The sequence below is a fragment of the Canis lupus genome, chromosome 7, assembly GCF_048164855.1.
Source record: "Canis lupus baileyi chromosome 7, mCanLup2.hap1, whole genome shotgun sequence".
Classification (NCBI taxonomy): Eukaryota; Metazoa; Chordata; class Mammalia; order Carnivora; family Canidae; genus Canis; species Canis lupus.
The window spans coordinates 40,217,440-40,233,312 of NC_132844.1; the positions used below are offsets into that span (position 1 = coordinate 40,217,440).

At 34.9% G+C, this 15,873-nt stretch overlaps 1 protein-coding gene across 2 annotated transcripts in view; it reads left to right on the forward strand.

Annotated features, from left to right (window-relative positions):
• Positions 1 to 15,873, forward strand: part of LMBRD1 (LMBR1 domain containing 1) — a 109,716-nt gene that overhangs the window by 45,593 nt on the left and 48,250 nt on the right. For both annotated transcript variants that reach the window (XM_072832452.1, XM_072832453.1), the window contains exon 8: positions 14,263 to 14,388. In XM_072832452.1, the coding sequence (XP_072688553.1) occupies positions 14,263 to 14,388 (126 nt within the window). The remainder of the gene's footprint in view (positions 1 to 14,262; positions 14,389 to 15,873) is intronic.

Consider the following 15,873-nt stretch of genomic DNA (forward strand, 5'->3'; position numbering starts at 1 on the left):
TTAAGTCTGTGGTCCCTTGAACTACTTTACTATCTAAATTTACTAATTTCTAAAGTAGGAATAATGTTTAATAAGATTTTGATAATTTAAGTAAGCAGTTTATCAAGTCTTGGAATTTGTTGCTCACCAAGTAGTCACTAGTAGCTCAAATTGTTGAATATTCATGGTTTAGCATGGTTTAAACTATAATCCACAGCTCTTTCCATGTCTTACTGTGAAAATAAACTAGATGCTCAGTTGTATCATGATCAGTGAGAATGTGGCTTATGAAAAGATGAGTAAGTCAAAAGAGATATTCCAAGTTGGGTGGTAGTTACTTGGGGGAGGGGATGGATAGACAAACATCATTTAAATAGCACAGAATATACTCAGAAGTCTGTGGGAGAATGTTTTGCTACCAAGCCAGTCAGGCCAGTTTTACTATCTAGTGTGTATCGAGGTGACCCTGTTTAGTGGAGGGAGAGCATGGCCTTTATAGCTGAGCGCTAGTAGTGAGTGAAAGTCTTTATGTAAAACCTAGTATCTGAACCCGAGCTTCTTCATCTGTAGTAATGGGCCATTAATACTCAAACTTTATTGAAAATCAACTGTTTATAGAAATGTGATTTTATTATAGAGAGGTGGTTAATAGTGCTGATTGTTTCCTGCAGATGTAAAGTTTTGTCCTAACCTGTTATGGAAAAGCCTGAGAATTGAGCTTTTCACCTTGTAGAGCATGGAAAGAAGTACAGTGTATATTCACGGGAACTAGAAGAGATTTATTTTATTTTACTTATTTTTGAGAGAGCGTGTAAGCAGAGGAAGGGGCAGGAGAAGGAGAGAGAGTATCATAAGCAGGCTCTAAGCTCTGCGTCCAGCCCAACACGGGACTCAGTCTCATGACCCTGATATCATGACCTGAGCTAACATCAAGAGTTGAATGCTTAATCACCCAGGTGATCCAAGAGATTGATTTTATTCAACATTAAAAGTTAATACTTAAGTACTTGGAACCTGAGTGCAAAGAACTAATTATTAAAGGTAAAGTCATGTCTATCATGAAGTCTGTAACTGTTAATATTGAGCCCAGAGAAGTTTTTGTAATGTGTCAGTAGAGTATGATTTTCTTAACTACCCACTATTGTTTAGTTTAGCATCTAGGTGATTATTTAAATTTTACCGAGATTATCTCTACTATGTTGAAAGGGATAACCCAATAATTAGGTACTCAATATTAGAAGAATGTCAAACAACATACAGCTTGCCTATTCAGCTTAAATTGAAAGGGAATGCTACTTTAAAAATAATAAAACCTCTAGACACAAATATTTATGTAGATATTTTAATTTTTTGGTGCCACCAAGTGGGGAAATGTTGAATAATAATACTTTCATATAAAATGTGTCGTGTGGACCACTGAAGTGCCTATAGAAGCAGTGGCTACTGAACTTTTTATTATATACACATACCAGTAAAATATTGACTATATTGTCACACATATATATTTATGCACATATACAATATAACATGCTAATCTATATACATTTAACATAAAATATAAAGTAGTGGATTAAAGAAAAAGTGATAAACTAAAGATTCAGAAATAGAAATAGAGCATTGGTTCTCAATAATCTTTAAAGAGAGAAATGCTCTTTAAAAGTCCAACTTCCTCAGCTTTCTATGTGATACTATGTTTCATTGAGTCTATACCACTGTATACCTTTGGTATACAAAGGTACTGTAAGATGTACCTTTATTTTACATACCAATATAATGATCTCTGCCTTTGCTTTCTATTTATAATTTTTGTTTTATGTTAGTGCAAATCTTTTAAACTTGTATTCTTTTATTTTTTGTTTTTTTAACTTATATAAGTACTTTTTAAAAATTGTATCATTCTTCATGTGTAATAAGGAAAATATAAGTGAAATAAATTGGAAAGGTGTTCCTTAAAACTTCACATTTGGAATCTGAGTCTCCTGAATCACTTTTTAAAATATGTTATTCATGTTCTTATTTTACTATATACAAGATGCTTCTTTTACACTATCAAGAGAATTGGTGATGAGCTTTTCTTAAGGCCTCCACTCTTGTCTGGAATTTTCTCTGAAGCTGCTAACATACACATTTTGTAAGTGTAAGCTGTTTTTGCTGTTATTTCTTGTCCTGCCATGTGATGGGCAAATGAAAAATGGCTTTTACTTTGGGTGTGTTCCTCTAAGCTCATAAAACATTTGGTTGTTGCTTTGCAAGAAATATGGGATTATGCTGCTCCTTGTTTCTTTTTTTTTTTTTTTAAGATTTATTTATTTTGAGAGAGTAAGAACAAGCACATTCAGGAGGGGCAGAGGGAGAGGGAGAGAGAATCTCAAGCAGACTCCATGCTCAGCACAGAGCCCCATGTGGGCTTGATCTCATGACCTGAGCTGAAACCAAGAGTCAGAAGCTTAATCAACTAAGCCATCTAAGTGTCTCTGCTCTTTGTTTCAATAAATATTTGCCTCACTATTTGCTTCTTTGTTCTCTTTCTTCTTACACATTACCTTTTGTTTCAATGTTAAATCACAGTACTATCTTAAAGATATTTTAAGTGGCAATTAAACTCAGGAGTGGTAGCAAGAATGCATGTAACTATAGTGTAACTGGCTGTGACCAAATTTGTAAGTGTGCAAGTAATGACAAGTATGTCATGACTTCTGTGTAGCCAGTGATTTATAAGATGTATACAGATTTCACTAATGTTAAATGTGATAAAATATGTGTCTTAAAGTCCATGAGTAAAGAAGAAATCTTAATTGAGTATGTGTTTGATGAATTGTTTCATTAGTTAGAAGTGCATACGTCTTTGAGTAATAGGTGTTACAAATATATGCCAGACATTTTTGCAGTCTACAAGCAGTGGTTGGTGTTGACCCTATACAGTAATCTAAGGATCACAGGTTGGAAACTTATTCTAGATATTAGAGAGAGAGAGAGATTGAGGGAAAAGGTGCTGTTCTAAACTGGGCAAGATAACAAGGTTTTAGAAAGGTTTGTAGTTTGTATATACTTTTTCAAACGCCGGGTTTTATTATATATGGTGATTTATTTTTGGAAGGTGAAGCATAATATTAGAGGCAATTATGACCAACCTTAGAAGCATTTTTAAAGGATATAATCTCTTTAGCCTTGTTGATTTTCTGATAATTCACTAGAGGGCAGTAGTAAGCAGTGGACGTTTAGTTTCTGAAAAGGATAGCTTTTTTTTTAATACCTTTTTTTCAAAGTCTGAGGCTAAATTCAAAAGATTATTCTATAAAGACATAAGATTGTAATGATTAAATGTTTTATGTAATGTTTTTTGACAGTTTTACCATAATTAAATATTACAGTTAGATTTTCTGATAATCATTAAAACTTAAATATGCAATCCAAAAAAAAAAAAAAGCTGAAAAGGTAGATAATCCAAAACTATAACAACTTACTTTTATTGTTCTTTTCAGACAAATAAAAGGTCGTAAAAAGATGTTGTGTTCTGGTCCCATGTTACCACAAGGTATTACCAAGGACATGTCTTTATTTTCTAAGATTTTCATATTAAGCTACTTAGGAATTTAGTTCAGCTCTTTTAACAAATAAATAAATTCCACGGAAGGAAATGAATTCATGTGAATTAAGGTTTCTTTTTTAAAACAATTTTGGTTAAATATTATTAGAAAAAATATCAATTAAAATAATAAAATAAAATAAAGAAAAATTATCAATTGAATAAATCTGTTTTTGGAATAAAAGTAGGAGAAAAAACAATTAAGACTTGCTTTTACACACCAAATAGTCTACTGTACTTTTTTCAATCTGGCTGAGAAATCTGTGTTGTTTTTTTTTTTTTTTTAAGATTTCATTTATTTATTCATGATAGTCACACACACACAGAGAGAGAGAGAGAGAGAGAGAGAGAGGCAGAGACACAGGCAGAGGAAGAAGCAGGCTCCATGCACCGGAAGCCCGACGTGGGATTCGATCCCGGGTCTCCAGGATTGCGCCCTGGGCCAAAGGCAGGCGCCAAACCGCTGCGCCACCCAGGGATCCCGAGAAATCTGTGTTTTTAAGAATTTTCTGAGTGATTCAGAGTTTGGCGGATCTAGTGATAAAATAAATGTGCAGACCAATAATGTTAATGTATAGCATTTTGTAATATAATTGAGTTATAAGCAAGGCACCCTTATAAGTCAAGGCATATTTCTCACACATGATGTAATTGAGACCTGAAGGGCATTGAAATTTGCTAAAGAAGTAGGGTTAAGAAGTTAGAAATTCTAGATGAAGGCACTATATGTAGCAAAGTGTGGAAACTGGGCAAAGCTAGAAGTAGTATAAAACTAGAGAACAATTCAGAGGTGTGAGGCATGAGATGAAGTTGGTAAGGGTCAGATCATGAAGGGTTTTGTATGCCAGGATTAGATAATTACAGTCTATTCACAAGACCAGTAATTCTACCTCTCATTGAAAAAAAAAAGTAACAAACAATCTTACATGAAATTCTGATATATAAAAAAGTTAGGTGTACAACATAGAATTGCTCTGGTTAAAGTAGTAGCAGGTCCCCATGCAGCTACCAGTCTTCTTCTCTACCGTAGTGGCCTTAAAGGCATCTACCCCAACTCCTAGAGTGCCCTTCCAGAGCACTTTGAAAACTCTTCTAACTGGGGGCTCTTGGGTGGCTCAGTTAGTTAAGCATCTGCCTTCGGCTCAGGTCATGCTCACAGGGTCCTGTGTCAAGCTTCCTATTCAAGGCAGAGTCTGCTTCTCCCTCTGCCCCTGGCCCTGCTTATGCTCACTATCTCTCAAATAAATGAAAAAAAATCTTTGAAAAATAAAATAGAAAACTATTCTAATTAGTCCTGGAGATCTTAATGATGTTAATTACAGGAGTGACATAATCTGATGTGAGTCCTAGAGATTACTTTGGTGGAAACAGTGTAAAAGATAGATTTATAGATAATGAGACAGCAGTATTTAGATGATCTTGTATTTGACAGTATTTGACAGTAGACTCTAAATAAGGGCATTGTTGATACTGACTAGAGCAACAGATTCCTTTGGAAATAATATTGAATACTGCGGTTCTATGTTTAGGGATCCATTAAATAGAGATTAACAAGCATTAGAGTAAAATAAGCTTGTTTAGAGGGAGTTGGGAGGACAAGGAATTTATTTGGGCATAAATTTGGTTGTAAAAAGCAACATACTCTTCTGTTAAAACTATATGTGAGTGGATAATTGGTCAATAGTCATTATGTAATATTCTTCAGAGTCTTCAAGCATTATATTACTTTATTTCAGTTTTGAAAAGTAGTAGAAGTATACTAGAAACAAATGGGTCAAATGATAATAGGGATAAGAAAGTTCTATAAGGAAAGATTAAAGGAACATTGGGATAGGCTTTTTTATTTACATGAATTTCAGTGTTTTAAGGATATGCTATTATATATTCTTTTTATATTTTACCAAGGTTATTACAGGTACAAATTTGATAAGAATTGATTAATTACAAGAAAATTACTCTGCCTAAATTAGGTTTTCTTTTAATATGAAACAATCTTTCCTACTTTCTGTTTCTCAGGGAGGACAGGGAGGAGAGGAGATGATGGGGAAATCCTGAGAACATTAACTTACATTTTAACATTTTAACAATCTGTAAAATACAATATTTTAAGGTATTAGAAAATAGAAGGATTTGAATGTGGGTAATAAGTTCAGCTACTGAATTATCTAGATACAATGTGCTATATATATTGATATATATATTGATAATATATTGATATTACCTGATAGAACTAGTTAATTTCTGGGATTCCTTTTTGGTCATGTTCTTTGTTCGTATTCTCCCTTTATTAAAAAACAAAACAAAACATTGATGAATAAAATGATGGTTTTAAGATTGTTGCACAAGAAGACCCTGAACTCACCTTTTCCCATGGACACAACAAAATTACAGCTATGTTTGGAATAAATTTTCTCTAAAAACCACTTGAGAACTTAATAAATAATACCTCTGCAACAAAAGGCAAAGAGACACATCAAGTAGTGTAGGAGAGTCGGCCTTACACCCACCCCTATCCCAGATGACCCCACAATCAGAAGATATCCCAAAATAAGGAACTCTCCCTTGAGGTGTGAGGGGATTGTGCCCCCTATCAGGCATCCTGACCCTAGGGGCTAGCACTGGAAAGATGACACCCTCCTTCCCCCAAAACATCTGGTTTTGAAAATCAGAGGGGGTTTAAAAGAGGAAGAATGCTAGAACTATAGGTAACAGAAGATCCTGCTCTTAAGTGGCTTGTGTACAAATCTGCTCTCCCTGAGATCCAGCACAAAAGCAACAGATTGAGAAGTGCCTACATTGTGAGAGAGAACCACTTACTAATGTTAAGGATGCTGCATGCAGCAAAGACAGGGACTTGTAGGCACTTAATATGGTGATGGAAGCATTGGTGGAGTCCATTTTTGGAATCTCATTCTAATTTGCTGGTGACAGCAGTTGAGTACCATTTTTCATTTAAAGATTTTATTTATTTATTCATGAGAGACACACAAAGAGACAGGCAGAGACATAGGCAGAGGGAAAAGCAGGCTCCCCAGGGGGAGCCTGATTCAGGATTTCATCCCAGGACCCCAGGATCACAACCTGAGCCAAAGGCAGATGCTCAACCACTGAGCCACCCAGGTTTCCCTCTAGCTCTCCCTCCAGCATGCTAGCACCAGAGGGCATACTCTGCTCACTTAATCCTTAACCTGGCTGTCAGGCATCCCATACCACATTACACCCCAGCTACAAAGGGTCAGGCTAGTGTTCTGAGCCCTGTTCTCACTCAGCAACCAGGGTGCAAATGGGCCAGATGAGCACCATAAACCCCATTTTCCCCGTCTGGTAGCCAAGCTGCACTTGGTCCAAGTGGGTGTCCTAAGTCCTGCCCAACTGTGCAGAGAACCAAGCTGTAACTGGGCTGGGAGAGTGTACTGAGCCTGGCCCTTACTATGCAACAGCCAGGCCACAACCCAGTTGGTTCAGTGACCTGAGTCCCACCTTCCTTGTGCAGCAGATGGGCTATAACTGGGCTGATAAGCACCTGAGCCCTGTCCTCCTGTAGCAGGAGCCAAGCTGTAATTAGCTTCCAGGGACACCCTAAGCCCCAGCTAATCAGCAGAGACTGAGCCACAACTGTGATGGGCAAGCTCCTGGAACCCCACTCTCCCTTCATGGTGCCCAGGCGATAACTGGTCAGGGCGAGTGCCCAGAGCCCTGACATGTCCACATAGAGTGGTTGCCTGTATGAAGTGACTGACTCTGATAGCCAAGGGAGATTGCTCTAATGGCCCACATGAACTAGCTATTACACAAGACCACTCCTTCAGGACTGAGGGAGGTAGCCATTTCACCTAATACGTTATAGACAAATAGGCAGAATGAAGAGATAGGAGAATATGTTCCAAACCAAAGAATAAGGCAAATCTCCATTAAAAAAAAAAAAAAAAAAAGAACCTTAATGAAAGGGGGATAAGCAACCTACCTGATAAGTCAAGTAATGGTCATAAAGCTATTTAGCAATGTTGGGGGAAGAATGGATGAACATAACAAGAACTTTAGCAAAGCTACAGAAAACATAAGAAAGTTCTATATAGAAGTTATAGCTGAACTGAAAAATATAATAGAGGCATTCAGTAGCAAAAGGGATAAAACAAACATAAAGGCAAAACTTGAAGCCAGAGCAATGGAAAACATCCAGATAGAGCAGCAAATTGAAAAAAGAATTAAAAGAAGTGATGAAGACAACTTAAGGGACTTCAAGGGATTACATCAAATGGGATAACATTTGTATTATAACATTCCCAGAAGAGATGAGAGAAAGAAAGGGACAGAAAATTATTTGAAGAAATAATGGCTGAAAACTTCCCTAACCTGAAGAAGGAAACAGATATCCAGGTTCTGGAAGACCAGGGAGTTACAAACAAGATGAACTTAAAAAGAAAAACACTCAGACACATTGTAATTAAAATGGTCAAAGTTAAACATAAAGAGAAGATCTTAAAAACAGCAAGAGAAAGCAACATACTGTATACAAGGGAAGCCCCATAAGACCATCAGCAGATTTTTCAGCAGAAATTTTACAGGCCAAAAAAAAAAAAAAAAAAAGAAAATTTTACAGGCCAGATGAGAATGACATAGCTAAATTTACTTATTTATGTGGCATAATATATTTAAAGTGCTGAAAGGGAAAAAAAAACTACCACTTAAGAATTTCCTACCTGGCAAGATTATCATTTAGAATTGAAGGAGATGTTAAGAGTTTTCAACATAAACAAAAGCTAAGGGAGTTCACCACTAGGGTTAAAGACAAGAATAGAAAAAATAAGAATATAATCGTTAGTGGGGTGCCAGGGTGGCTCAGTTGGTTAAGTGCCCAACTCTTGATTTGAGCTCATGCCATGATTTCAGGGCTATAAGATCGAGCCCCGTGTTGGGCTGCATGTTCAGTGGGGTGTCTGCTTGAGATTTTCTTTGTCCTCCCTTTACCCTTCCCCCTAGGTGTGCACGCATGCTCTCTCTCTCTCTCTCTGAATCTTTTATATATATATATAAAATTAGTGAAGGGATACATAAAATAAGATGTAAAATGTGCCATCAAAAATATAAAATGTGGGTAGAGGAAATAAAAATATAAAGATTTGGGATGTGTTCCAAGGTAACTTGAAAGATAATGTTATATACATGGATGTTATACATGGATATTATATGTGAAACTTAGAGTAACCACAAGAAAAAACTTAGAGTAAATATACAAAAAGAGAAAGGAAACTTAATGATACTAAGGGAAATAAATCAGGGAAGAGAAGAAAGGAACAAAGATGAACTACGAAAAGCGCCAGAAAACAAGATGGAAAAAAGACAAAACAGTCTTTAAAACCAAGATGTTAAGAAAAAACAAGAGTGTTACATATTGATAAAGGTATCAATCTAATAAGAAGGTATAAATGTTTATGCACCCAATTTGGAGTACCTAACCATATAAAGTAAATACTAACAGAAATAAAAGGAGAAATAGCAATACAATAATAGTAGTGGATTTTAGTATTCTCTTGGATCAATGAATTGGTCATCCAGACAGAAAATAATAAGGAAACATTGGCCTTAAATGACATATTAGATCATATGGATTTGATACATATAGAACATTCCATCCTAAAACAACACAATACACATTCTTTTCAAATACACATGGAACATTGTCTAGAATAGTTCATATGTTAGGCCATAAAACGAGTTTCAGTAAATTTGAGATTGAAACCATATCAAGTATCTTTCCAATCACAGTGGTATGAAGCTAGAAGTCAGTTACAAGAAGAAAATTGGGGGGAAAAAAACCCCACTAACATGTGGAAGCTAACAACATGTTATTAAACAGCCAGTAGGTCAGCAAGGAAATCAAAGAGGAAATCCAAAAATACCTTGAGGTAAATGAAATACCTTGAGGTAAATGAAAACAGAAACAGCATTCCAAAATCTTTGGGATACAGCAAAAGCAGGTCTAAGAGGGAAGTCATAACAATACAAGCCTACCTCAGGATACAAGAAAAATGTCACATAAACAGTCTACATTTAAAGGAACTAGAGAAAGAAGAGCAAACAACCCCAAAGTTAATGGAAGGAAATAATAAAGAGATTGGAAAAAATTGGGACTAAAAATCCAATAGAGAAGATCAATGAAACAAAGAGCTGATTCTTTGAAATGATAAAATTGACACACTTTCAGCCAGACTCATCAAGAAAATGAGCCCAAATAAAATCAAATCCAAAATGAAAAAGAAATTACAACTGTTAGCACAGAAATAAAAGAGGATCATGAGAGAATACTTTAAACAATTATATGCGAACAAATTAGGCAACCTAGAGGAGATGGATACATTTCTAGAAACACAGCTTCTTCTAAGATTGACAGTGAAAAATAGAAAATCTGAATAGATCAATTACTAGTAATAAAATTGAATCATTTACAAAAAACTGCCCAGAAATAAAAGACCAGGTCTAGATGGCTTTACAAATGAATTCTACCACGTTTATTTATTTTTTTTTAAGATTTTATTTATTCATGAGAGAGAGGCAGAGACACAGGCAGAGGGAGAAGCAGGCTCCATGCAGGGAGCCCGATGTGGGGCTCCATCCCAGGACTCCAGGATCATGCCCTAGGCCGAAGGCAGGTGCTAAATTGCTGAGCCACCCAGGGATCCCCCTACCACAAGTTTAAAGTAGAGTTAATATCTATCTGCCTAAAACTATTATACAAAATTGAAAAGGGAAGAACACTTTCATGCCCATTTTATGAGGCCAGCTTTACCCTATTACCAAAACCAGACAAAGACCCTGCAGAAAAAGAAAACTTTAGGCCAATATCCCTGATGAACATAGATGCTAAAATTCTCAAGAAATCAAAGTCAGTAATACATGAGAAGGATCTTACAGGGGATGAAAGGATGGTTTAGCTTTTGCAAATCAATCAATGTGATCGACCTCATTAACAAAACAAAGGGCAAAAATTATATGATCATCTCAATAGATGTAGAAAAAGCATTGACACAATTCAACATCTGTTTATGATAAAAACTCTCAACAAATGGTTATAGAGGGAACATACCTTAACGTATGAAGGCCATATATGGCAGACCCACAGCTGACCTCATATTCAGTGGTGAAAAGCTCAAAGTTTTTCCCCTAAGATTAGAAACAAGGCAAGAATACACGCTCTCACCATCTTAATTCAACATAGTATTGTAAGTCTAGTAACTGCTGTTAGGCAAGAAAAAGAAATAAGGCATCCAAATTGAAAAGAAGTAAAACTTACATTATTTGTAGATGACATGATACTATATATAGAAAACTCCATCAAAAAAAAAAAAAGACTCCATCAAAAAAAAAAAAAACAAAAACAAAAACTATTAGAACTATTAAATGAACAGTAAAGTCACAGGATACAAAATAACATACAGAAATCCATTGTATTTCTGTACACTAATAACAAAGTAGAGAGATTAACAATCCTATCTACAATTATATCAAAATGTACAAAATACCTAGGAATAAATTTAACCAAGGAGGTAAAAGATCTATACCCTGAAAACCTAAAGACCTTGAGGAAAAGAAAATGAAAGCAACCCCCAAACTGGAAAGATAATAACATATTCATGGATTGGAAGAGTTAATATTGGTAAAATGTTCATACTACCCAAAGTAACCTCAGAATCAGTGCAATCCTCCTCAAAATGCCAATGGCATTTTTTCACGGAACTAGAACAAATAATCCTAAAATTTTTATGGGACTCCAAAGAGCCAGAGCAATCTTGAGAAAGAGGAACAGGGGATCCCTGGGTGGCGCAGCGGTTTGGCGCCTGCGTTTGGCCCAGGGCGCGATCCTGGAGACCCGGGATCGAATCCCACGTCGGGCTCCCGGTGCATGGAGCCTGCTTCTCCCTCTGCCTGTGTCTCTGCCTCTCTCTCTCTCTCACTGTGTGCCTATCATAAATAAATAAAAATTAAAAAAAAAAAAAAAAAGAGAAAGAGGAACAAAGCTGGAGGAATCCAGCCCCCTGATTTCAAATTATACTACAAAGCTATAGTAATGAGAATAGTATGGTACTGGCACAAAAGACAGTCACCAGGATCAATGGAATAGAATAGAGATCCCTGAAATAAACCCGTCTTTATATGGTCAGTTACTCTACATGAAAGAAGGTAAAAACAAATGATGAGGAAAAGGCAGCCTTTTAAATAATGGTATTGTGAAAACTGGACAACTACATAAGAAAAAATGAAATTGAGCCACTTTGTTATACCATATACAAAAACAAGCTCTAAATGGATTAAAGATGAATATAAGACCTGAAACCATAAATCTCCTTAAAAAATAGTAAGCTTTTTGGCATTTCTCTTAGCAATATTTTTTTGATATGTTTCCTCAGGCAAGGTCATCAATAGCAAAAATAAAATAAATGGGACTATACACAGTGAAGGAACTCATCAACAAAAGGAAAAGACAGCTATTGAATGGGAGAAGATATTTGCAAGTGATATATCCAGTAAGAGGTTGATACCCAAAATATATAAAGAACTCCTACAACTCAACAACAAAAAGACCCAACCTGATTTAAAATGGGGGCCCCAACAGACATTTTACCAAGAAGGCATACAAATGGCTAACAGGCACATGAAAAGATGCAGCATCACTACTAATCAGGGAAATGCAAATCAAAACCACAATAACATTACTTTACCCCTGTCAGAATGGCTAGAATCAAAAAGACAAGAAATAACATGTTTGGCAAAGATATAGAGAAAAAAGAACCCTTATGCAATGTTGGTGGGAATGCAAATTGGTGCAGCCACTCTAAAAAATAGTATGGAAGTTCCTTAAAAAATTAAAAATAGAAATACAGTATGATCCAGGATTTCTGCTGGGTATTTACCTGAAGGAAATGAAAACACTAATTCAAAAAGACGTACCTCTCTGTTCATTGCAGCATTATTTACAATAGTCAAGATATGGAAGCAACCTACATGTCAATTGCCAGTTGAGTGGATAAAAAAGATGTAATATGCATGTGTGAACAACATGGGGATTAGTGGTGCTGACCCTGTTCGAAAAGACTTATGTACCTTTTGTTCATTGCAGTATTATTTACAACAACCAAGATATGAAAGCAACCTATATGTCCATCAAACAAGTGAATAGATAAAGAAGATGTCATGTGCCTTTGTGAATAACATGGGGGTTAAGGGTGCTGACCCCCCACATGTGTGAAAATCTGTATATAATCATTGACTCCTCTTAAACTTAACTATGAATAGACTATTGTTGACCAGAAGCCTTACCAATAGCATAAACAACACATATTTTGTATGCTATACAAGTTATATACTGTATTACAATTAAATGGAGAAAAGGAAATGTTAAAATCATAAGATTAAATTTATAGTATTTATCAAGAAAAGATTCTATGTATAAGTGGACCCTTGAAAGTTCAAACCCAAGTCATTCAAGGGTCAACTGTAGTTTAAATTGTCACTAAAGATATTTGGAGTTGATATCTAGGTAAACAGAGTTTTAGGGAAAATATGCAAGATCTCCCAGGATATTTTGGAAGTTTTGGGATTAAGCCTAAGAAATAGTATTTATCACTTCTGCCTACACTCATTGTCTTGAATTCAATTTCGTGAGCCTAATTTAACTTCAGGAAAGACTGGCTAAAATAGTTTGTTCTGTGCTTAGGAGGAAAATGAAGGCAATGTGTCTGCTTTAGAGCCTGTTGTGCAAGTATGATCAACCAGGAGGTGACAATTGACAGTTTTGTTTCTAAAGATTTAATGATTTAGAATAATAGTTATGTAGCAATTGCCATTAAGTGTTACATGATTTTAATTAAAAGTAATCATTTGGGACTGACTAATATGGAATGAGGTAATACAAAATGATACATTTATTCTTTTTTTTTAATTTTTTTCAATTTTTATTTATTTATGATAGTCACACAGAGAGAGAGAGAGAGAGAGGCAGAGACACAGGCAGAGGGAGAAGCAGGCTCCATGCACCGGGAGCCCGACGTGGGAATCGATCCAGGGTCTCCCAGATCCGGCCCTGGGCCAAAGGCAGGCGCCACACCGCTGCGCCACCCAGGGATCCCTGATACATTTATTCTTAATGCCGATTAATATTAGAAAACTACTTTTAGGAAGATATTTAAAATACTTAGCATAATGATTAATTACACTTAAAACTTATAAATTATACAGATAATTGATATGCTAATTAAATAACACATGTATGTTAAAATATATTTTAGTCAGGATTTACTTATATAGTCGGAAAAATTGTTTTTTCCATAGAAAATAATTTTGTAAGTTGTTTTTACTAATTTACACTATCTTAACCTGTCATTAATCTGAATTTATGGTTTATTACTTTGGTAAAGTATTCTATTTACACTAATTTTGCAACTTCTCCTTTGAACAGTACATGCTATCTATTCTGTGAATAGTTAATATTACAGATATAAGTTAATATAACTGTAAATATGAAGAGAATTATTGGACAGCATAATCATGATTCACTCCCATATACTGTTCTTCAGTGACTATGATCCTTCACAATGGCTTATACTCTTTTGCATTCATTTTAAAGGACATTTTTCTCTCAAAATTGTGCATATTATGTATAAAATAATAGTACTAAAACATTTTAATTTTCTTTCTTTTAGGCCTATGGCATGTCTGCATTACCTTTAAATCTAATAAAAGGCACTAGAAATGCTGCTTATGAACGTTTAGAAAACACTGAAGACATTGAAGAAGTGGAGCAACACATTCAAACGATTAAATCAAAAGTGAGTTGTTATTTTATTGTAATTGGGAAGCATAAAAGGATGTTTTCTTTGCACTACCTTCTGATAATGATTTAGACATTGCCAAACCCATATTTTTGACATTGTTTGAATTTTCTTGTACCATATCCTTGACAAACCATGTCCATTGTTTTAAAATTTGTCTTCTGTGATATGCAAGACAATGTCAATTTGAGAATTTCTGTCAGTGTTCTAACAGCGAAAAGCAAAAGTTTTGCTCAGGTCTGGTCAAGACCTTGCTTATTCTCAGATATGCTGATTTCATGTTGTAACATCAGTTTTTATGGTATCACGTATGTTCAAGTTATATGTACTAGTGGAATAAGCTAAAAATACTTATGTAATCACTTGCCAGTTAAATGTACTTCTAAAAACACAATGAAGTTTCTTCCTCTATCACTTTCAAGTAACAGATAAATATTAATTATAGAACATAGGAAAAAATGGAAAGTTTTCTAAATTATGCTAAGATAGCATAATCCTGATACAGAAATCAGATGATAATTGCGTACAAAATAAATGACTACATATGTACTGGTCTTTCTTATGAACATAGAAGCAAATGTTTTAATACAAAGAAAAATATTAGCAATTCAAACCTGTGCTGTAAGAAGAGATTACAGCATTATCAGATTAGGTTTATCCTAGGAATGCAAGGATGATACATTAGAAAATCTGTTAAAGGAGTTTAATGTATTGAGGATAAATGAGAAATATAACCATTTAAATAGATGCTAAAGAATATTTAGTAAAACTCAATTTGTAGTTACGATTTTTAAAAAAGCCTTACAAAAATTAGAAGAGAAGAGAGTACTTAGGAAAGGAACCCTATATTGAGCGTCATACTTAATGATGAATTAATAAATATTCCCATTGAAGTCACACACAGGGCAGTGTGGTCAGTACCCTTGTTGCTCATTAGCATATTCCTGGAGGTCTTAGATAAGAAAGAATGCAGGTATAAACATTAGAGGGAGAGGGAGAAAAAGGGAAATATCCTTTATTAGTCACAGATATCATCTACAAAGAATATCTGAAAGAACAAACTGACTAATAGAACTAATAAGAGTTCATCAAAGTGCTGGATACAAACATAAATCATTAACCAGTTGGAAGATGGAATAGAAAATGATCTCATTCACAATAGCTGCAAACTATAAAATAATAAGAAATGTCAGAATCTTCCTGGTAGAAATTATAAAATTTATTTAAATACATAATAGGAGACTGGACTAAATGGAGAACTTCATCAGTTCCTGATTGGGAAGATTGAATATTATAGAGATGATAGCTTTTCATAAGTTTATGTGGAAATTTAGTGCAATCTATAAAAGACAAAATATGAAATTTTTGTAGACTCCATCCCATACAGTAAAACAATCCTGAATTCAAATAAAATACAAAATTTACAAAACATTAGGAGAAAGTAAAAATAAAATTTTTATCTCGGTGTATAGAAGACCTTTC